This window comes from Terrapene carolina, unplaced genomic scaffold (assembly GCF_002925995.2).
Source record: "Terrapene carolina triunguis isolate 2854851 unplaced genomic scaffold, T_m_triunguis-2.0 Scaffold90, whole genome shotgun sequence".
Classification (NCBI taxonomy): domain Eukaryota; kingdom Metazoa; phylum Chordata; order Testudines; family Emydidae; genus Terrapene; species Terrapene triunguis.
In genome coordinates this window covers 1,962,379-1,986,364 of record NW_020664441.1, presented here as the reverse complement: position 1 = coordinate 1,986,364, position 23,986 = coordinate 1,962,379, and the positions used below count along the sequence as shown (strand labels likewise).

Below are 23,986 nucleotides of genomic sequence, written 5' to 3'. Positions count from 1 at the left end.
AGCCGCGCCGCGGGGGCCGGGCTGGAGCCAAGCCGGGCCAGAGCCGCTGGGGCCTGCTGCTCGGCCGGAACCAGGGCCGGACTGGGCCGCGCCTCCCTGTAGCCCTTCTCGCGCCCCTCCGCCACCCCAGCTTACCTGGTGCTGCCTGCCCGCCCCTGCTTCTTTTCAGAGATTCGCGGGAAGCAGGGGAGGGGGCGGAGCGTTCAGGGGAGGGGAGGAGGGGGAAGTGAGCTGAGGGCGGGGTGGAGAGCTGCAGCGCGGGGTCCTCTTTGCGCGGGGCCCGATTCAGTCGAATCGGCTGAATTGCCCTAAAGCCGGCCCTGCAGAGGTGCATCTGCAGAGTTCACCTCCTCCCGGGTGGGGTAAAGAGGTACCTTACTCGCTATGCTGCTCAGGCACTCGCTCGCCATCCCTCTCTGCCAGTCACCCTGCTGGCCACTCACTGGCTGCTCCTGCGCTGGGCACTCATCGCACCTCTCTACCACACCAGCCACTCATTCACCAGCTGTCAGTCACCTTCTGCTGCCATCTGCCTCTCTGCTGTGACCTCTGCACATCAGTCTCTTAGTAGTTTTCAGTTCTTTGCAGGCTGGACAGAAACACTGCCACAGCTCAAGTGATTTCAGCTCTCAGTGATTTTTAGCTCTGAGCAGGCAGGGCAGAAACACAGTCCTACCACAACTGATTTCAGGTCTGATTGGGCATTTAACATAACAAAGAGGCTGCTAATGAAGCCCATTTAGCTCTATTCATTGAACACTGGGGAGGAACAGGTTAAACCAACCTAATAAGGACCCTTGATGAGGTTGTACAGCCCCTAGCTAAGATATCTATTCCCACCTCTCTTACTTTCACAGGGCTCTGACATTTGAGCCCATGGCTTAACAAGGATCTTTCAGCTGAGGGTGGCCCCCGGGACAGGTTAAACATAGTCCTGCTTTCCTGTATTTCTACAATGATTACAACATTGGTAAACATATTTCACTAAACCTGCATTCAGTACTAAGGTGATTTGTACCCAACACCAGCCAAAATTGATCACCATGACACTGCTGTATCTGCTAAATATGTAAGCAGATCAGGAGCAAACTGTATTTACATAAACACACCCAAAGTCTCTCCTCCTCCCAGCTAGCTGTCAGGGAAGCATTCATTCAGACCCTGCTTACATAGGCATCAGATATTTCTACCCAACCTCCCTTCTTGAAACCTGTGATCCATTTTGCATCTTTGTTGAAAGCTTTCAAGGGGGGCATGGAAAATAAATTCTGCCCATTAACGAGACTAGCACCAAATTCCTGGTGCCAGCAATGTGCAGCACCAAGGGACACCTGAATAGGGCGGTTTCCGGGAGCACTCTTTCATTCCAGGCCAGCTCTGCTCAACCAAACTCTAGGGAAAAGAGACTTTTCCATATGCAATGTAGCACGGTCAGATCTGGCCAGTACCAGGTCCTTTCGTTGAGGCTGTAGCTCAGCATAGACAGCTTCATTCCCAGTCATGTCAAAAAAACTCATCCTTCCCCTGGTGTTAATTGCTTATCCCAGCAGGCCCCCGTCTATAGCACACTGGGCCAGGAGTGCAGCCAAGTCTGGCCCAGTAGCCAGACTTTAGCTTTGTGCTCCCCTGCTATTTCCTAATGAACTACCTGTGCTGTAGCTCCCCAGCCTGAAGATGCTCATGGGCTTTAATGAATCACACTCATGACATGTGCCAGTCCTGCTGTCTAGCACCCTGGAGCTGATTGGGAGCTGCCCGGTTGCCAAGTAGTCGGGGTTGGTTTTAATTTTGACACCTGTTATATGTCAGGTTTAACTTCCTTGAAACTGGTAGGTATAACCACCACCCTTCATTTAAGATAATAGAAACGGTTAAGCTCCTTTATAAAAATAACAGTGGTCTCCTGCCAAAACAAAGGCACAGGAGGGTCTGCACATGGGCAGAGGAGTTTTGCTGGGTGTTGGTTGGTGGAGGAGTCTGTGTGAGAGAGAAGCAACAAACACACCAGAGAAGCAGGAAGGCAGCAAGAAAGCTTCAGACACAAGCTGAACAAGCACTGAGCATGACCCTTTGCAAAGCCTAGAGAGAGGTTTTGGGCAGAGTGCTGGCTGAAAGGGCCTCAGAGCTGGCAGCACAGAAACAGTCTCCTGTTGTTTGATTTCTCCTGTGTTCAGAGAAAGAGACCTTTGTACATTCTGTGTAAATAGGCAGGCTTGCATCAAAGATATCTGACTCCACCACCAATGTCTCCTCCTAATGGAAACAACCCAGACGTTGACTTGCCACTCGGGTCAAAAGAGGGTAGCACCATTATTAAGTTTTTATTGGGAAAGGAAGATGTGGTCTTGGGAACTGTATCTGTAACAGTTTAGCTTCCCCACCAGGAAGTTTGGAAGAGGGGCACTGCAGAAGCCCATGTTCTGTTCACCAGAGGCAGTTGGAAGTGGGTCACTGAAGAATTAGTATCTCTTTCAGTGATCAGTGAACAGCCCATTGTCCATCTTGCCCAGTGTTCTGTCTCAGACAATAGCCGGTACCAGCAGAAATCCCACACCTGCCCATGGCACAAGTCTCTTCCTGGCCTCTGTTCAAGGTTGCCTTTACACCTTGAAATCATGAGGGTGTTTAGCCCTTCCACACTTTTTTAAACCCCCTACTAACATCTCTCTCATTATCCAGGTAAATGTCTGATGGACCCTTTTGGGGATCCTGCTAAACACTTGGACTCAAAGATTTATTGTGCCAGTGAGTTCCACAGGCTCCTTGTGCATGGCACAAAAAAAACCCACAACATTTCACGGACACACAAATATCTCTGTGTGTGTGGGTCCAAGGCCTGGCCACTTTCACATCAGGGACACTCAAATTCTAAAACTTCCCCGCTTCTTGACAAAGTTGATTTCTGCCTGAAAGAAACACTGAAATTCTGACCTTAAATGGTTTTCCTTTTCAAAAAGTTGCATTTTTGCTTCAAAAATACTTTGTAAAAAAAAAAAAAAGTGAAAATGTGCCCAATTTTGCTCTCTGAGAGTCTTATTTTAGAACCAAAGCAAATGTTCACACTAGCTGGGAATTTTCACTCCCTTGGGGTGTAATTAAACATTCACAATGTTTGCGTTAAGGCCTTGTGTTTTGGAATTTTTTTGCACATGACCAGTTGGGGGCTGATATTCACCGAGGGTAAATATTATGGGGAGCGGCTGGGAAAGGGATGCTGGCAATGCTGTGCACTGGAACGAGGCTAGTACAGTGCAGGGTAAGATGTCAAGGTTAGGTTATGGTGGTAAATCTAAATCCTAGCCCACTGACTGTAATGTTTCACCCTCTCACGTTGTTCTAGCTCCTAGCCCAACTATAACCTTATAGCGAACCCTAACCCTAGCGCTGGCCCCAACGGACTCCAATGCTAACCACAGAATAGCCCCAAAGGACTTTAATCCTAATCCTAACCCCAATCCCAACTCTGCTTCACAACCCTACAAAGAACTTGGCCATGGCCAGGCTGCTGCAATGCTGACAGCATATGCTATCATGCGGAGCTGTATTGTCTCCTTGTGTTTCCCAGTCTGTCAGTCTGTCTGCCTCTTTGTTTATAGCTTATCAGCTCATGGGGGACAGGGACTGCCTTTCTGTTCTGTGCTTGTACAGCTCCTAGCCCAGTGGGGGCTTGGCCTGTGACTGGAGCTCCTAGATACCATCACAATACAAACAAATAATAAATTACCCCACCCTGTGACCTGGGGTCCTGCTGGGACTGGAGTTGGAACTAGGCTGGAGATAGGGCCTAGGAGGGGAGATTGAGGTGCGGCAAATCCAGTGAGGGTTCGGATCTCCGTGTGCAACTGATTAGCAGTTTTGGCCCAAAGTTCAGACGTGTGAGCCCAAATCCTACATTTGTGCAGGCAGAGGGAAGACACAGGTGCCCAAGGGTGGCGGCCACAGCCCCGGGTGCCCGTCTGCATGGGTGAAGAAGAGGGGACTTGCCTGTTCAACTCAGAACATAAGCAGCTCCTTCCGGAAGCCAGGGACGGATGGTCAGGTTGGATTCTGTCTGATGGCCGTCCCTGAGGAAATATTTCAGCCTGTGTTGACACCCAGTGGTGACAGCTGGTATTACACACTAAGTGAAACAACTTTAGTCTGGGGCGCTGGTTGACAGGCCTGGGATCTGGAATCCTTCACCCATCGCAGAGGAATGAGCAAAGTCTATGTGAGCTCCCCATGCACTGGGGAAAAAACTTGTCTAAGGCTGAGATCGTTCCTCCCAGACCACATAGAAGACACCTGCTCCCAGCCACGGGGTCCTGCAGGGACCCATCCTCTCCCCCCTCCTAGCCAGGAGCTGAGTGAAGTTGCTTGGGGAGAACAAGCCGGCAACAGGCTCCCCGCTCTACGTCCCCTTCACATCAGACACCTGTAGCCCCTCCCCTGCTGAGATCAGCCACTGCACGAATTGCCAAATCCAGGAGTGGCTGAGGAGATGGTGGTAGGAGAGGAAGAACCTGCCACCTCCAGGCCATCACCCCACCACTAAGGGTATCAGCCCTAGGGTTGCTGAGCCCACTCAGTTTGTACTCGTCCCCATGGCCAGAGCCAGCTGTAGGTGGCAGCAGGGAATGCTTGGATTAGTAGGGAAAACTTTATTACTATTCACCGTAGAACGGGCAGGCTGGCCCTGATGGGCGATCAGATACCAGTCCATCAGGGGTAGCTTGGGAAAGCCTCCCAGCAGCCCCAAGGAATCTAGGGTGGGAATTGCAAAGTGGCCCAGGGGATCCGGATGCCCAGTTGGGAACTGGGTGTTCAAATTCCTTAGGAAGTTTTGAAATCTCAGCTCTACGGTTTAAACACGAGTCTGCAAGAAGTGGCGGGAGATCTCAGGGCTGGATCCAGGGGCCCTGGGCCTGGCTGAGGCAGGGACCACCCCAAAGGGTGGGGCGATTCACCTGTCTCAGGAGCCCTGCACAGGGATCATCCCCTGGGACCAGATGGGCGCGTCCCACCCGATGCAGGGAGCTGGGCATGCTCTCGGCCCTTCCCCATCTCCTCCCACACTTTGGTTGTAAGGAGGCTGGCAACTCGCACATGCCTGGAAAATCTTGAGTCATGGTATCTCAGCTAGGCACCATGTCCTCCCAGAGCATCATGGCACCCCTCATCTCCTGGGATTACTCAGGCAGCCGGGCCGGGGCCAAGCCATCTCCTCCCCACCAGCGGGGTGTGGAGCCGCCCACACGTTGCCCCTTCTGAGGCATCTGCTGTCTAGCAGGATCTGGGGAGGGAGCAGGCGAGGCACGGGCAGGGGAAGAGGCAGTGGTTCTTCCCATACACGCCGCTCAGAACAACGTGATGCCTCCTTTCCCTCCCCCACCCCGTTCGATCAAGCTCATCTCTCCTGTCAGTTTCCTCCTCCTCCTCACGCTGCTGCAACGGGCCGGGCGCTCCCCATCCCCTCGGCGAGGGGCACTACGCAGCTGGCTGGCCAGGCGTGCTCTCCTCACACGGGGGGGCTCCGCTCCCTCTGATGGGAGCGTTGAATGCTTCTGAGGAGCAGGGACCAAGCCGGCGCTGGGGATGAGGATCCAGGGGGCAGTTCTGGGCCCTGCAGGGGTGGGTGAAGGGGGCTGATTGGGGCTTGGAACTGCAGTCACCAGCCCAGAGGTTTCTATCAGAACAGTGGGGCGCAGAGAAGGCCCCGAGGGAGCCATACGGGATCCCAAGGACCCTGGCCCAGCTGGAGGGGGCCCAGCCGGAGGGGGCCCAGCCGTGTTCACGGGCCCAGCGTCCCAGCGGGGCGTGTTCCTTCTTGCGAGGAGCTCTGGGCTGGGAGAAGCAGGAGCCGGGGAACTGGGGCAGAGGCGGCAGTCACTGGCCCTGGGCTGGTCAATGGAGTTCTCTCTGGGATTGCGGGATGGGGATTTCCCAGCCTCTGCGTCCTCTGCGTGGACAAGGACAGGGCTGCCCTCCAGAGGGACTGGAGCATCTGCGGTTAATGGAGACAGGGACATCATTAGTGCCTTCCCCCAGGGCTGTGGTACACCCATCCGGGGGCATGGGGCCCATGGGGGGGCCAGAGCGCTGTACGGCAAGGGCCTGAGATTAGGGAACCCCAGGAACCCAGGCACGAAGCCTGCATGCCTGCTCCACAGCCTGGCACCGTGCTCCCCTACACGAGCCCCTCAGGCGGGCATGGGGGGCTTGTCCTACAGGGCTACCTTAAGCCCGGGGGCTCTTCCACACCAGACAGTGGCACCCAGTTACAGCCTCACCTGGAGGCGCCGCAGTGACTGACATGACATCACATCCCAGGGCCCTGCGGGCGGGAGGTGCCAAGGGTGCCCACGCATCAGGCCTGCTCTCCATGCCCCTCTAGTGGCCTTGCCACACACAGGGGCTTCTGAGTCAGCTCTTGTCGCTGCTGCACGAAGGGGCCTGCTCCATAGCTCAGGCAGCGGAGGATCAATTTTCCACTCCAGCCCTCCTGGATTCGGTCCATGACAGCGACCTGTTCAGGGTCATTGCCACAAGGGCAAAGCTCCCTCTGTAGGCGGGGGGGGGAGGAGGAAGAGCCTGTGCCAACTCCAAGGGCACAGGGATAGGGAGGCCAGGTGTGCAGGGCTATTACCTTGGCAGGCAGGGCAGCAGGCGGCAGGGAGCGCCGAGGGCTCAGTGCAGGAGCGGGCACAGGGCCTCCTCTCGCAGCTCACCTCCCCCAACTGAGAGAGGGGGAAAAGGAAAGGGTGAGACACGACAGCCTGTGAACACCCGCATTCTCCATCTCTCTGCCGGGCCGGGACAAACGACCCCAATTTGTGGGGACAGCTCCTCCACACACCCAGCAACCCGCTGGCTTTTCCTTCAGTCATGCCCAGGCCCACTGGACCCTTGTCCAAAGCAAAGGCCTGCAGCACTACAGAAGCCAAAGGGGAACTCCCAGCGTCCCCTCAGCCCATATCACACCAGGCCCCATCGCTTCCCCAGAGGGCAGTTCCTAGCATCTCCTTGGCCCATATCACACCAGCCCCCCCAGAGGGCAGTTTCCAGCATCCCCTCAGCCCATATCACACCAGCCCCCAGAGGGCAGCTCCCATCATCCCCTCGGCCCATATCACACCAGCCCCCCGGAGGGCAGTTCCCAGCATCCCCTCGCGCACCAGCCCCCAGGAGGGCAGTTCCCAGCGGGGCTCAGCGTCCCCTCACACTAGCCCCTGGAGGCCCCACAGGATAGACACTCATGGCAACACAGTCCATGGGACTCTTGGCTGATGCTGAGGGATGCCCATTCCCATCCTTCCCCCAGTCCCCACAGAACAATCCCCATCAGCTCCCTCCCCTCCGAGGGGAACAGCTCACCTGGCAAATGCAGTGAATGCAGGGCTCACCCTCCGGTACAAACATCTGTCCATTCACCACCTTCCTGCCTTCGTAGTTACAATCTGCAGAGGACAGACACCCAGCCAGGGGGAGAGACAAGCTTTAACATTACAGTAACTATATAGAGATTGGATGTGACTGACACACACACACACACACACACGGTTGGGAGTCAGGACACCTTGGTTCTATTCTTGCCTCTTCTGGGTGACCCTGGGCAAGTCACTTCCCCACTCCGTGCCTCAGTTTCTCTTCCCGCCCTTTATTTGCCTTGCCTATTTAGGGATAGTCCCTGCCTTGAAGAGGTTGCTGTGTGTATGTACAGTGCCTAGCACAATGGGGCTCTGATCTCAGCTAGGGTCTCCAGGCACTGCTGTAACCCAAACAACAACAGAAGAATCACTTCACCCAACACTGACATGCAGCCACCTCTGAGGCGAGGATGCTGCAGGTGTTTAGCAGCCCATGGCAATGCTGCACAAGAGAGTGTAGGACAGGAAGTGAAGCTGAATGTTGTACCTAATTCACACTGCTTGGGGACTTACCCAAAGGCAACACCCCGAACCTCACTAAAGTGCAAAGGGAGTTTTCATGACCACAAGTGGTTAGGGCCTTCATCTTACAACTCACCCACAAGAAAGCACATTCGACTGCACTGTCCCCCTGGCACTGCACTGCACTGGGACACTGGGGTCAGGGCTGACTGTAAGAGGAGAATACCCCATATTGAGCCTCCCAGATGCATTGGGAAAGCCTTCTACTGAGTAACCTACCCCACTCCCTGCAGCACAACACCCCACGTTGCTCCCTGCAGCACAGATCCTGGCGCCCTGGGGTCAGTCCTGACTGTGAGAAGAAAGCTCCCTCTACTGAGCCCCCACGCCACTCTCGGCAGCACAGCACCCCTAGCACTGCACAGGGGCATTGGGGTCAGCAATGACTCAGAGAGGAGCTATCTGGACTGAGCCCCCCAATGCCCCTACCTGCAGCCTGTGAGGTCTCCCATCCCAGTACTGACCACACCAGACCCTCTTCCCCCGGTGGTAAGATCAGAGGTGGTCAAAGCCCACGGTGGTTTGGAAGCAGCCAGGGTAGAACTCGGGGGCTCGCCAGGGCTTAGGCACTTACCATAACAGACAGGGCAGCATTCTCCCTCCGGGTGGAACGGGTACATACAGAAGATGATACAGTCTACAGGGGAACAAGCCACGGAGCCCAGCTGTAGGACACAGAACAGCAACACTAGGACTCTGCCTTAGCAGCAACACAAGGTAGGCAGGTGACTGGGAGACTACAACTGGCAGGAGACACAGTGGGTTACGCCTACAGCTGATGGGAAATTCTCCTTTGAAACAGCTTTTCAACAGGAAATTGAGTTTTCAACAAAATGAAACGTTTTGATTAGAAACTGCTCTTGCATTGACCCATGGGAGCTTTAGTTCAATTGCCTCATGTCCCCATTCTTCTCTATGGGCTGGACTCCCTGCCTAGACTACATCTCCCATGATGCAACTACCTCCCCCTAGTGCATGGGAGATGTAGTCCAACTAGGGAGCCCAGCCCATAGAGGAGACTGGGAGTATGAGGCAACTGAACTACAACTCCCATGACGCACAGCGACTTCATTTTTAATTGAAAAAAGAACAGGAGTACTTGTGGCACCTTACAGACTAACAAATTTATTTGAGCATAAGCATTCGTGGGCTACCGCCCACTTCATCGGATGCATCCAATGCACCCCACTAGACTCTTCTTCCCTGGTCCAGGGACCTTGGTGCCTGCCTCCATACTCTGCATGTTCTACCCATCTGGAGCAGCCCTGGGCCTGAAGTTGAAGGTGCAGCCCCAGGCTGGATAAAACCCCTTGGCTTAGACCGTGTGGTCTAATGGACCTGAGAGGCCTTTCCTACAGACATGCTTGGAGGGAAGGTGAAGCCCTTACCAGGCAGATGCAGCTGAGGCAGGGGTCTAGGGCGGAAGGGAAGGTTTCGTTGTTGAAGAAGATCCTTCCCATGTAGGTGCAGCCTTCAGGGAGGAGAGAGGGAAAGGCACAGTCATGGCACCTCCCACCAGAAAGTCAACTGCCTCCCGGGGGGCCAGGGCACACCTGGCAGATTGGAGAGACCAAGAGCAGGAACAGAGCCTGTGTGGGACACACCCAGAGCCCTCTCCACCAGAACGGCTCAAGGGATGGAGGGAGAGCCATTCACAGCTGGGTCGCTGGTTCAAAGTCAGCCCCACACTGGTGATGACCAAAAGCTGTTCCTGTCTGAGGGCTGCTTGGCCGATAGTAGGGGGTTGGGTCTCCATGTCCCCAGGAGGCACTCAGTGGCCTGGCTGACGTCTGTCTGAGCAGAGAGGACGAGGGCTGGCTGGGCCATGGAGGGGGAAGCTACTCTGTCCCTGGGCTTCTCACTGCAGATAGTCGCTCCCTGGGAGGGGACCCCCGGCCCGGTTACCTGCTGAGCAATCCGGGCAGCACTGGCCAGGGATTTGAATGGGGTGAGGACACGTCTCCAAACAGTCTGTCCTCTTGCAGCTCACCGAGCCGTCTGCCTGCAAGAGAGAAGCACTTGACAGAAACTCACGGCACACACGGCCTGGCCGACTGCCCCGCACAGCCAGCCCTGGCCCATCGATGCTGTGTGCTGCCACAGTCCACCCGACGGGGGCCTGCACTTCAGTGCCAAGTGAGCACGCACCAGCAGAGAGCTGTGGAGTCCTTCTGGAGGGTTCAATATCCATAAGGCACAGCGCTTGGCCCCCAGCCCCAGCCAGGGAAGGCTAGCGCAGGGTGCAGGGCAGAGGGGGCGCACTGCATGCTGTAAGGACAGGTAAGGAGAGTGAAGTAGAGCAGGTTCTCATTCACCTGGCAGATGCATAACTCACAGGGATCACCCGGAGACCAGATCTGTCCGATCGGAAACTCTACCCCATTGTCATCCACGAAGCAACCTGGCCAGGGAGAGAGAGAGAGAGAGCTTCAGAGCTGGGCTGGGGCTGACGGGAGAGGAGGGGAGTAGAGAGGAGGGGCAGGGAGCCCAATGGGCGCAGCCTGAGAGGTGGGGGACTGTGGGTAATAGACACACACACACACACAGAGCCCTACACCTACCCACCCATCACACACACACCTTGCCCATCCCCCTGCCCATGACAAAAACACCCTGCGTGTCACACACAAAGGCCCCTGCCCGTCGCAAGCACATGCACATGCCCCTGCGCAGGCTCTCACCTGACGCTGGTGCAGGCTCCCGGCAGGAGAAGCAGCACTGCCCTGGGGCCAGCAGCCAGTCCTGGCGGGGACATGCCAGCTCGGGACAGGGGGCGAAGGAGCACTCCACCTCGCCACTCTGGGGAAGAGATGTGTCGCACACGAGCTGGGGGGAAAAGGGGGCAGGGCAGTGCCCCACGTCTCCTTCCTCCCGCTCCTCATCCTCACTGCACCGCAGGCCCTGCCAGAGCTTTCATGCAGAGGACTCCAACCGAGGCAGCCTGGCCTCAGCCCTCACTCCCTTTCCACATCCCCCCCATGGGCTCCTAGGAGAAGGCGCCCTCTGTCTGCTAGCCCCCCACACTCCTACCCTGGCCTGGGCATCCCCACAGGCCATGCCTTTCCCTGGAACCTAGGTCTGGGGTGGAGCAGCCCTGTATCTCTGCGATGCGTGAGCAGGCACTGACCCCAGGTGGTGAGGACCCCCCTGCACTGTGCTAGGGAGCCCGGGACGGGGGGGCTGAGGCCTACCCGGCAGATGCAGGTGGTGCAGTTGTCTCCATCCAAGCTGAACTCGGCTCCGTGCATGTACGTGCGCCCGTGGAAATCGCACGTGGCTGAGGGGATAGGGGGAAAGGAACGGTTGGTACCGGGATGGCAGGAATCGCGGCCAGCCGGAGCCGTCACACAATGGGACCCTGGCTTTTCAAACAGGCCCCCTGGGTGCAAGTCTCCAAGTGCCTCAGACCAACCCACCCACTCCAGGGGTCACACTCCCCATTTCTAGGCAGCGAAACTGAGGCACGGTGAGCTTAAGCAACTTGCCAGAGTTCCCCCAGTTGGGGAGAGAACCCAGGAGGCCAGACTTGTCATCCCATGCTTTGACCACTATGCCATGCTGCCTCACCACTGACCACACACGCTCTGTGTAGTCATTGCTACCCCATCACTGAAGCAGTCACTGGGCTCCACCTTCCCAAATCCTCCTCCTCTCTGATCTACAAGACCCATTGGCCCAGCCGATGGGGCACCCCTTTCGCACCAGGAACTCCACAGAGCCTCCAGAACTGAGGACCGTAGCTGCTGAGGTACCCACCTGGCTGGCAGGAGCAGCAGTTGGCCTGGGCAGGGCTGGGGCAGGGGCCTGGAGGGCACTCAGGGGAGATGCAGGACACATTGCCGGCCTGGAAGAGAGAGAAACCAAAGGGAATGCCAGGGCCCCATGCCACAGACCTGGCACTGGGAAACTCTCCCCTCCTCTGGGTGCTCATTTAAACCCATGTCCAACCCCACAAGGAGGGGGCCATGTTGCCATGTCTGATCCCCCCACCAAAGCGCCACATCTCCACCCCTGATCCACCTGAGGGGCCATGTCTCTGTCCCTGAACCCCCAGCTGAGAGGCCACGTCACCATGGCCACTGCCTCTAATCAGTCACCTGGACAGTGACCTCACTAAGCCTCTGGCTCCCCGCTACCCTGGGTACCGATGTCACAGGAGTTCTGGGACAGGGAAGAAATTCCTTAGGGAATCCCCTCCAGCCCAGTCTGGGTAGCAAGCTCACATCATTCCTCAGAGACCCCAGAGGTGCCTGGATCCCCTAGCCAGTGCCATGCTCACCAGGCACATGCAGACTGTGCAATTTCCGTCAGCCACAGAGAACACATCGCCCTCGGCCCGGGCGACCCCCTCGTGCCAACAGCCTGCGAGAGACGGGAAAGCAAGGGCAGCATGAGGCTACTGGGCACAGGCCTGGGCTCGCAGCTCCACTTGGGGGAGACATCATGAGCCTTCCCGTGATGCCCTCAGGGCCACAGCTGAGCTGGGCACCCACACAGACTGCCAAGAAGCAGTCATACAGCCCAGCCAGCTGGGCACCACCCAGGCTGGGAAACAACCCACACCTGGGACAGGAACCAGCACGGACCGAACCATCCAGGCTCTGGTGACCCCAACGGACCCCGTGGGCCTGAGCCAGAGAGACTAGGGGGTGCGGGTCTCACCTGTGCAGCTGGGGCAGCACCCCCCGTCCTTCGGGGGCAGCGGGTGGGAACAGGGAATCCTGCAGCTCTCCACCTCACACACCACTTGGCCCCCCTGCAATGGGACAGGCCGGTTAGTGGGGGACTGTCCAGAGCGCGGCAGGGGAGCCGGGGACCCGGTGGGAGGGTACGTACCTCGCAGGCACACTGCAGGCACCCAGGCTCCGTCCAATGGCTGCTGTGCTCCCGCGGCGCCCCCTGGTGCCAGCAGAGGGGAGGCGAGGTGGCAAGGGCGGGCGGCAGAGAAGCAGAGGGACGAGGCGAGGGCGAGGGGACTTCCCCTTGGAGCAGCGATGGCGGCAGTGGGGAGAACGCGCCAGGGGCAGCGGTGGCAGCCGGGAGCAAGGGGGGTATGGGGGGGGGGGCAGGCAGGAAGGGAGGGGGGGGGGGGGGGGGGGTGGGGGGCAGGGGCATGTGAAGGAAGGGAGGCCCTGGGGGCTAGCAGGGGTCCCCCAGAGTCGGGAGGGAGCAGCAGCAGAGTTGGGGGGTGCTGCAGGGACTGCAGGATGGGAGACGGGGCCGGGATGGTTTTCAGGAAGCCTGGAAGGAAACACAACACGGAGCTCTTTGGGGAGAGCCGGGGCAGCTGGGCGGGGACCCAGGGACTGGTGCGGGACATGCCCAGAGTACGCTACTAGGCCCAGGGACACCAGCTCTGCCTGTGCTGCAGGGCACAGAACCCAGCTCTCCGGACCCACAGTCTGTTATGGAGAACCTCCCCACGCCGTGAGCCGTGACCCCCACTCCCTCTCCACTCTGTCAATGGGAAGAGCCCCCTCCCCACAGCACAGAATGGGGGCGGGAGCTAACCCCAACCCTGATGCTCTCCACAACAGGGGACCGTGGGCAGGCCTGCGCCCCCCCCCAACAGGCGGGGGAGCAGGGCCCACCCTTACCTTCGCAGGACACCCTGTCCCCGCTGAGCCGGTAGCCAGGGTGGCAGGTGCACAGGAAGCTGCCTGGTGTGTTGTGGCAGGCGTGCTGGCAGGGGCGCCTCTCGCTGGGCCGGCGGCACTCGTTCACATCTGTGGGTGGCAGAGCCAGGCGTCAGTGCCCAGCAGCAGCACCAGCTACGAGGGAGGGCAGGGGACCCGGGGACTGTACTTGCTCACTGGGTCTGGGCAGGAGCCAGGTAGGGCCCTTCCCCACGCAGGCTGGGACTGGGGAGATGGCCAGGCCTGGGCGTTTACCGCCAGCCCAGCCTGTCTCCAAAGGGCCCCCAAAGCCGGGCACCCCAGCACCATGCGCTGATATCTCAGGCCCATCTGGAGATGGCCCTCAGCCAGGCCAAAGGGCAAAGTCAGCCTGGGGGACACCTCTCACTGGACCTCAGGGGAAGGCAAGGCCTTTTCTCCATTTCGGAGCTACCCTGGCTCTGAAAAGGCACCACGAAGGGATTCAGACTGTAAGCTCCGTGGGGCAGGGCCCATCTCCTTGCTCTGGGTCTGTCCTGCCCCCAGCCCCACGGAAACCTGGTCTAGGAGTTGGGCTGCTGGCTGCTGCCACGACACAAATCGGCAATAATAGATGACCCCACAGCCTCATTCCCCCTTCCCCCCGCAGCAGGGTGAGTTGGGTGGGACCACACTCAAGTCGCTGCAGTGACACAGGGCCGCCCAGCGGGGAGAGGGAAGGGAATAGGCCAGGGGGGCCCCCTACTCGGTTCACTAAAGAGGGAGACAGTGGAACCTTAACTGCCAGAGTCCCCCCTTCTGTATCAAGGAGAAGCTAGAACAATCTCAGCCCAGGGGCCATATTCCCCGTTCCCCCTGAAAGCTCCCACCTCATGGGGCTTGGCTGAACATCTGCTCAGCTCCAACGGCTGCTACCTACTAGCTCCAATGCACCGAGGGCCTGATCTTCGCTCTGGCCACTGAGCCCTTCCACTCCTGGGTCCCTTGCCATGGCCATGAGGAAGCCCCTTCACCCCTCAGTGTCTGGGCTGCCCCATTGGTGGTAGCGTGGGGATACCAGCACTCAGCTCTTCCCCTGAGCTGGGGGAGTATCACTGACTGGGCAGCACTCTGGAACCAAAGCCTTACTGGAGATGGGGGGGTCTGAGAAGGGGCAGGGCTGGGTGGGGAGGGAAGAGGGGCTTCTCAGGAGGGATGGGGAGGGCCGGATCAGCAGGAGGGGGAGGCGCTCACCCAAGCAGGAGTGCTGGTTGCCGTGCAGGTGGTAGCCGGGGCGACAGAAGCACCGGTAGCTGCCGATGCTGTTCTTGCACCGGTGCTGGCATGGAGAGGCCAGACACTCGTCCGTATCTGGAAGAGGAAAGGATGAGACAGGTGCTCCCCACAACTCCCCAGAGCTCCCACCACCCTCCCTACACACACCGGTACCAGCCACTCGGCCCAGTCCCCACCCCCACCTTTCTCTCTGATCCCTCGTTCTGCACCCTGAGGTCCAGGGACTCACCCTGGCAGCTGTGCCGGTCGGCGGAAAGCCGCATGCCTAGGCCGCACTCACACACAAAGCCTCCCTCGGTGTTGACGCACAACCCCTCACAGGAGTCGCTCAGGCACTCGTCAATGTCTAGGAGAGAGACAGGGCCACCTGGCAGCGGGGTCCGGGGAGGAGAGGGCACCCGGCCACTCCCATGGACACACATGCACAGCCAGCCCTGTTTATAGCTGAGGGAACATGGGCACCCCAGCGGGGATGCTCAGGGAGCCCATACATCAGCTGTAAGGAGAAAGTGGCACTCCTGTCCCAGCCAGCAGATCCAGCCTTTCCTGGGGAGAATCAGACAGGGATGGGGGAGCTCTCTAGGCAAGGAACTCATGCCCCTGGCTGGATCATCGTCAGCGGGGATTGAACTTGGGACCAATGGATGGGACAAGCCTCTAATGCCAGAGCGAAAACACCCAGCTCTGCTAGCCAAGACTAAAGCAGGCTCATCCACCTCTGTCTGTGGCCCGGTCACCAGACCCCAAGTGGGTGCAGGTCACCCTCTGGCATCCCGAGCGTGGCTGCATTGCTGCCCATGCCCAGCCGGCACTCAGACCCCTCCGCTCACAGCCCTTCGGAGCTCTGCTGCTTCAGTGACCCTGGCTGCCAAGGTCTGGGCTCTGATCAGGGGTCAGCCCGACGGTGGGCGGCCTGATGAGTGCTCACCTGTACAGCGCACGCCGTTGGCCGTCTCCACCATGGAGAAACCCAGCGGGCAGACACGGGCCACCTCCTGGCAGCCGCCATGGTTACAGGCAAGGTCACAGCCATACTCCCCGCAGGCATTGGGCGGATCTGAAACACATACGGCAGCAGGCTGACGGGCCAGTCGGGATCGCGGGGGCAGCAGAGACCCAGGAAGGAGAGATCAACACTGCAGCATGAGGGTCACTGGGAACAGGGAACTCCAGTGCCACCCTGTCCATGGAGAAGATGGGCTCAGACCCACTCTGGCCTCAGCTGCGGTTAATAGAAAGTGGAAGCTGCTGGATCTGGACAGCCCTCTGGTCCCCTCTGGCTCTCCATGAATGCGCTGCATGGTGGCACCACCCGGAGTCTGGGCCTGGGCTGCACAGGTGACTCTCTTCTAGGATCTTCTCTGGGTGAGTGGGTGTCCTCTGCACACCCAGACCTCTGTCCCCAAGCTACGAGCCGGCTCTGGTTCCCCCGCCACCTCCGCCCAATGTTCTTCCTCAGACTCCCAGTCGGCTGGGTCCTCCCATGGTGGATGACCCCTCACTGTTCCTACCCGCGCCTCTGTTTGCCTTGGCTCATTGAGACAGGCACCGCAATTGGAGCAGGGTTTGGCAACTGTCCTGGGAGCCCATTGCCTGCACTACGTACTGAGAATGCCGGCGCAGGAACCCACCGACACAGCCACGCCGCTGCCTGCAGCCCCTTGCCGGGTCACGGCCTTCCAGTGCCGCTCCGAGGCCCCCCCCCTACTCCCACCACATAGTGCTTTGTGGAGTCAGACCCTCTCCAGATGTTGGGAACCAGCCCACACTCCCTCGTTGGAGACGGGCAGCCCTGGGCTCTGATTCCTAAGGGCAGCTGGGCAGTACAACCTGGCAGCAGGGCAGCCACTTGTGGCTCTCTGCCCTTGGGACAGGCCAGCCTGTGCCACCATCGCTGCAGCCCCTCACACAGGCACCACGTTACCACCCAACTGCACGGATAGCTTAGCCTCACAAGGCCTCCCAGCCCCCTGGTTTTAGCCCTAGATAGTGCCCTTCTCCTATGAATGGCTCTGGCTGCAGATAAAGGGCCACAAGCATTCAGCAAAGGGATCTAGTTACCTGGGCAGGTGATGCCCTGCTCTCCATCCCGGCAGGAGCAGACGTTGGGGGCGATGCACCAGCCGCTGCCACAGCCAAAGGAGCAGAGTGCTGTGGGAGAGGGGCCGGGAGAGATGCCGGTCAGGACACAGAGGGACCCCTCGGTGACATCTCCACCCGGGGCAGCAGCTCTTACACACCCAGCCTGGCATGAGCCAATGGGGAGAGCAGGCACTGTCTGGAAAGAGCCCCTCAATCCCCTGCTGGACAGACAGGCTGCAGATCCCATGGGAGAGCATTGGCCGCTGTGGGCAGGGGATGGTGGGGGCACATGAAGGAAGCAGTTGGGGGGAATGGATCTCTTGGGGAACAGGGTGAATACGGCCCCCTCTCAGCAATGGGAGGAGGGGCAGGAGCCATGATGAGCAATTCTGCCCTGTGTGGCCTGGTCAGTGGTTGCCATTACCCCTCTTCCCCCCCTCACCCCGGGGGGTGCCATTGTGCCATGGAAAGGCAGAGTACCGGGCACCTGGGGGCTGATAGGGGAGGTGCTGTCTGTGCTGCAGGTACCAGGTGGTGGTGGGTCATGGAGGGCACAGGATACTCACGCAGAGTGCACTGCCCGCTGGCTGGGGATGGCATCCACCCAGGGCAGCATCCACTCCCAAAGCCGGAGAGGCAAACATGCGGCCCCACACGGTGCCTGGGAAGGAGAGAAACATCAGATTCTCTGGGACGGGGCTTCAGGGTGGCGACAGCTACCCCAGAACAAAGGTGCAGGGGGGATATAGGGAAGGACAAGCTGCCCCTACCCCTTCTCCTGCTGCAGATGCAGGGATGACCCCTCTGGGCAGAGACTCAACTAAGGCCCCATGGGGGTTAGCACCAGGCAGCAGGATGCAAGGCCTGGGGTGCTTGGCTTTCCATGTTCCCTGGAGCCCTTGCTTTCCTGAGGCTGCGACTCCACCAGGGCCCCACTGAGAGCTGCCTCTAGGAGACCAAGAGTGTGAGCTCTGTGCTGGGGAACAGGGTCCTGGGACTGACATCCCCTCTGCTCCCAACAGGAACTGCTGGGGGAAGGGCAGCCCAGGATTCCCTCATCCTTCCCCCTGCCTTGGCAGGGAGCAACAGTGCAGCAACACGCACCCCAGAGCAAAAACCTGGAGTGTGACCCAGACCCAGACAGAGACACACGTAGGCAGACAGATGGTGGGTAACACACACACACACACAGAGCGAAGGCCTGGTGTGTGACCTGGACAGACAAGCAAAGGGGAAAGGTACAGACAGACCCACAGGGGGACAAGACACTGAGAGGGACAGACAGACACACACAGAGCATAGTGAGGGGGGCATGGCGATCACACGTGGACAGACACACGCAGGAAGATTAAATGTTCCACACACACCCCCGGAGCAAAGGCCAGGAGTGTGCCGCGGTCTGACAGACGGACGGGAAGGGCAGAGCCCGCCCCTGGCCAGACACACACAGGGAGGAAAAGGGCCCCAGCCTTGTACACACAGGACAGGCGCAGGGCAGCGAGATAGAGCCAGCCGCAGCGCTCACATGCTGACACGCCCCGCGCACGGACACACGCCCAGGGGGCAGCCGGACACGAGGCACGGTGCACACACAGCGGCGTCCGGGACAGACGGACCCCGAGATCCCCCCTCCCCCGGGGGTGGTGGCACAGACAGACGCAGGCGCTGGGGCCACGCTCCGCTGCCTGGCTTGACCCCCCGCGGCACCGGGCGGCTCCCGCCGCCTTGCCGGGGGGGCTGGGACTTGGCTGCCCCCGGCATGGGGGCTGGGGTCGGTACCTGTCCGCGGCAAAGCTGGGCGGCTTCTTCCTGCCGGGATAGGCGCTGCCCGGGCTGCCCAGGAGGACCAGGGACACACAGGCAGCCCCCAAGAGCAGCCCGGCCAACATGACAGACGTCTCCCGTCCGGAGCCCCTTCCTTCCTCCCGCCCCGGGGCTACCGCATGCTGGCCGCCCCGGGCCCTTCCTCCTCCCCCGGCGGGCTGGGGGCGCTCCACGAGCTGGGGACCCGCGCGCACCGATGCGCCACCCCCAGGGCGCAGCTCTCCGGTCCCCCCAGCAGCGGGCGTGTGCGAGCGAGCGCCGGAGCGAGCTTCCCCCTCCCCACGGCGGGCAGAGGCACCGCACCGGGGGAGCAGCAGGAGTGGGAGGGTCCAAGCACAGACGCCCTGTTGCTGGCAGGCGTGGCGCGGGGAGGCGCAGCACCCCCTCGTCCCCTTTCTCACATCTGGCAAGGCTGGCTCCGGCTTCCCCTCCCCCTGGGCCGCTTGCCCAGCCCTGCCTGGACAGGGACCCACCCGAGATACACGGCTCCAGGCCCGGCGCCCGTCGGGGCTGAGCCAGCTAGGTATAGGCTGTGGGCGGAGCGGGCACTGATCGGGCCCCAGGCAGGCAGGGGCCAGGGTGCCCGCCTCCCCCTGGGCTGATAGCATGTGGCCTGACTTACACCTGTGTAAACGGGGGCTGCTGCAGTAAAACAAGGGGACCGCTTCGCCTGACCCTCCTCTTCTTCTCTTAGGAGCTCCCCCACCCCACCAGCAGCCTGAACCGCTGGGCCCAGGAGCCCCAACACACCCACCTCTCCAGCTGTGAGACAGTGGTGTTAATGCAGCCTGGCACTTGGGGTCACAGCACCACTTGGGTTTGGCCCTCCCGGGACCCCAGTTCCTCTACCTGTGATAAAGCAGGCACACAATGTTTACAGCTTAGGCAGCCAGGGTTATTAGTGTAAGAGGAGGGCTGGGATCAGGGCCCCACTGTGCCAGGCAATGCACAGACACACACCGAGAGACAGGCCCTGCCCGACTGAGATCAGGGCCCTTTTGTGCCAGGAGCTGCCCAGACCCGAGAGTCCCTGCCAAAGGCAGGATTAGAACCCAAGCCACCTGCATCCCTTTCCCCTGCCTTCTAGTGAGTGGGTGATGGAATTTAGGATCTCCTCCTAAACAGTGGGTTCAACAGCCTTGTTTCTATAACTAATCCCTGCCTGAGATTCCAGCCAGGGAAATTAGGCCCATAGTACAACAGGTGATTACACCTAGCTCTGGGGAGAGGTTTGGAAGGAACTAGAGAGCTCTGTAAGGGGATACATTGAAACCAGAGGCCTGCTAGCATTCTGCAGTGGGATGAAGGATTCTGCAGCATTTGAGTGTGCACGACTGCACAGCTGCCTGCAAGACCCCCGAGCTGGCCCCCTCTCTTTTGCATGGGTCAGAGAGCAGGTCAGCCTCAGTGAGCTATAAATAGAAACTGACATTGTGCATTGGGCTGCTCAGCTAGAGATCACACAACTACATAGGGAAAAACCCCTGAAATGCAGTCACCTCTGGAATGGAACGGGGCAGCTGTTTAACAGCAACGCTGCACAACAGGTTGGAACAGGAGGTGAAAGATCTTGGAGCTTGGTGACACAGCCGAGAAAATTTAAGGAGCAGCCCAACTGGAAAATGGCCAGAGAACTGGGATGAACACACCCCAACCCTGCAAACAGCACAGGAGGACTGTCAGCAAGCACAAGCAGACGGATGATCAGTGTTCTGTTTATATTCCAGTAGCACCTCGAGGCCCAACTGAGATTTGGACTGCATTGCACTAGATACTACGCATCATACAGGATGGTGCCTGCCTGGCAGCCCTTGCAGCCGAAACTGACAAGACACAGGGTGTGGGGAGAGGAAGGGTTATCACTCCCATACAGATGGGGAACTGAGGCACAATGACTTGCCCAAGGTCACATAGGGAATAAATGGCAGAGCTGGGAACTGACCCCACAGCTTGAGTCTCAGTTCACTGCCCTATCCACTGCCCCCCCCCAAAATGGCACCTCCTGCCCCATGCTACAGAATTGCTTCCATACTCCATACTAACACACTTTTGAGCAGCATCAGGATTTTGCTAGACCATCTCCCATCCAAATGCTGGCTAGGCTTGACCCTCTTAGCTTATAAGAGCCAACAGAACACACAGGAGCCTTAGAGCTCAGTCTAATACAGGTCCTGCACTCTGTGTCAGGGGGATGCAGCATCCACAGGAGAACCCATTCTTGTTTTGAATGGTGCCTTCTACAGTTAGTCGTTGCTCAGCTGTGCAGAATCTCTCTCTTTATAACAGGTGTGTCCAGCACAATGGGGCCTGGTCACTATGTGCCACTGCAATAAAACTGTTACTAAGGATAAACACCACTTAGCAAGCAAGCTGCTGAGTTCCTCCAGAATTCATTCGTACAAGTGACCTGCCAAGGAAACGCTTAATGGGGCTTTTGCCCTTGTCTAGCTTGTTTGCAATGGATAGAGGCCTGAAATTCTTCCCCATTGCCACTGGGTTTTGCACTAGAAATTCACATCTTGTCTCCCCTGGAAGACTCTATGGATCACTGAAGAACAGGGTGGTTGGATAACATCACAAGTACAAAGGATGTAACAATTGTAGAAGTGGGGTTTTTTTTTATGCAGACTGTTTAAAGCTCTGTTTAATTCAATTGCCCTGCAAATATTTGGGAGAAAAGATAATTCAGTTCAATAAGGATTCAAAACAAACAGGCAACACAAAATTCCTTTCAGGCTCCCTTCTTACCATAAAGCATAAAGGGCAAAAGCCCGACTTTTATTTCCCCCACACACTTTTAAAGGATAATACATGGAAGATTTGGGGCCTGATCCAAAGCCCAGTGGATGAGTTCTGTTGAGTACAATGGCTCATAGAGAGCATTGAACAGAAGAGCATTTCCCAGGCAGCATTTTGCAGTGTAAGGCACATCCCCTCATTTGTGTGCATATAAAGATCTGTCAGTTGTTCTTTAGTGACTCAGATTTCATTTAAAATAAAGGGGAAGTGATCAGCTATCATTGCAAAGAAAACCTCCGAAACATGATCTGTGCATAACTGATGCAGTGCCTGAGTTTGCAGCGAGCCTGAAACAAATGCTCTGAGATGTGACTGCCCCCATCATTTCAAAAGACACTCACTCAGATGCTACTAATGATGCTTTAAATGTCAATATCACTAATTCACTGCTCAAAGCACATAAGGAAGGAGAGGAAACATCACATTAACATCAACAGCAATGTTTCACAATGCACAGAGTGCATGCATTGAAGATGCATGCATTAAGATGTGTAGCTAAGATGTATGGCAGAGCTGAAGTGGGGCCACAACTGGTTTTATTTTCCTAAGGGGGAGGAGGGGCTCAGTTTCAGTCATTTAGGAAACTACAGAAATGATAAAAACAACGAGGACTCCAGTGGCACCTTAAAGACTAACGGATTTACTTGGGCATAAGCTTTGGTGGGTAAAAACCCCACTTCCTTGTTTTTGTGGATATAGACTACCATGGCTACCCTCTGATATTTTAAAGAAATGACCTTACCCCAAGCAACAGGCATAGCAACCATGAAGAAAACAGGTCAAAAGTCACTGTGGGGAGGGAAATGCAATGATCAAAAGCCAGAGATAATAAAACAAAAACCAAAAAACAGGCTGAGAGCAATCTGACTGTTTAGGCACAGAATCCAGACTCATTTCAAAGGGTCATGGTCCACTTCTTTCTATCCCTAAACATAGTCTTTCTAAATAAAGACATTTCCAAATATGGGCTTTTTAATAGTAGATTTTTCAAAGACACAATGGCAGGGCAGATCTGGCTGAACATTTCAGATCTGTAAAACCAAGCCTGCAAGCTTTTATAGAAGCTCGTGTTTCAGAAACACCACCTACGTCTCTGTCTGCTCATCCCTCTTGGTTAGGTGATACACACATGGGCTTTTTAAATGAAGCTTCTATTTTGAGGGGGCTATTTGGGGGTTTATTCATATTAGAGTAGAGTCCAAAGGCCCTAGCCAAGATCAGTACCACATTGTGCTAGGCACTATACACACACAGTAAAAATCCCTAGGCTTGAGATCTTACAGTTTAACTAGTGGAAGGGAAAGCAGCAGAGGTGAAGAGACTTGCCTGAAGTCTGAATGGGGAACAGAACTTCGGTTTCCTAGGCCAGTGCCCACCCTGCTAGCCCATACTGCTACCCCCAGGCAGGCTTAATACTTGGCATTTTTCATCCAAGGATCTCAAGACACTTTGCAAAACACTGATTAGGCCTCACACCACACCTGACCTATTAGCTCCTGTCCACAGATGGGGAAACTGAAACTGGCAGAGACTGCAACTTATCCAAGTCAACAGCAGGGGTGGGAACAGAACCCTGGAGCCATGACCCTCAAACCATTTCTTCAGGGAGAGCAGCTAGTCCCTTTGCAAGTCTCCTGTTGTGAAGCTACTTGGCAACTCACTACCCAAAAGGGTATAGCTTCCTCCTAGGTGAGGTGGTCTCATTTTGCCTGCCAGGGAACAGCCAATACCTATGACCCTGCTCAGTGCCAGCTTAACACCATTGGCAAGCTCAGATCTGTGCAGGCACTCCTTGAGAATAGCTTGGGTGTGATCATGCTGCTATCCCGTTAGCCAGCCAGCTACACTGGCCTCAGAAGCCTTCAGGATGGCATCCAAGTCACGAAGCAGCAATTGTACAGCTACACTAGATAGGGTTTGGTCTCTGGGCAAACACTATGCACGCAGCTCACAGTACAGAGGCACAAGAACCTGCTGACCTAACAGATCTAGGGGAGTAGTTCCTTTCTATCCCCTGCTGCAGAGCCAAGGAACTGCACTTTGTTCTGCCAGACTCAAGTGCCTCTGTTGGGTAACTGGGGACAGCTCCTGCTGTGTAATCAAATCTTGGTGAGCGTACAAGTGATCAGGAATGGTTAACCCCACTCTCAGACAGCCTGAATCACAGCCAAGGTGCATTATAGGGGGCAGATGGAGTGAAGTAGCAGGTTCTAAACCAATGCAGGAGCTGGGCTATCAGAATAGACAGGAACAAAGATCTGATGAGTTTGCCATCACTTATAGCCACCAAAATAGATAGGACCAAGGGTCTGATGCAGTGTGGCACCAGATCAGATACCAGACTAGAAAGGATCACTGGTCTAATCCAGAGTGGCAAGAGCTAGAATTAGGGTGACCAGATGTCCCAATTTTGGGGTCTTTTTCTTATATAGGCTCCTATTACCCCCACCCCGCCCCGATTTT

General features: G+C 57.2%; 1 protein-coding gene across 1 annotated transcript; it reads right to left on the bottom strand.

Moving 5' to 3' along the window:
- Positions 1–287: 287 nt before the first annotated feature.
- Positions 288–19,013, bottom strand: VWCE (von Willebrand factor C and EGF domains). The gene is given in 23 exon segments (XM_024198165.3): positions 288–5,515; positions 5,518–5,587; positions 5,589–5,983; positions 6,626–6,716; positions 7,354–7,436; positions 8,503–8,593; positions 9,317–9,399; positions 9,834–9,930; positions 10,244–10,329; positions 10,610–10,727; positions 11,120–11,205; positions 11,685–11,772; positions 12,208–12,290; positions 12,591–12,684; positions 12,765–13,001; positions 13,003–13,169; positions 13,526–13,654; positions 14,777–14,893; positions 15,048–15,164; positions 15,747–15,875; positions 16,880–16,969; positions 17,467–17,561; positions 18,680–19,013. Coding segments are annotated over 23 exon segments (2,835 nt in total). The 5' UTR covers positions 18,790–19,013; the 3' UTR covers positions 288–5,336.
- Between the last annotated feature and the right edge of the window lie 4,973 nt (positions 19,014–23,986).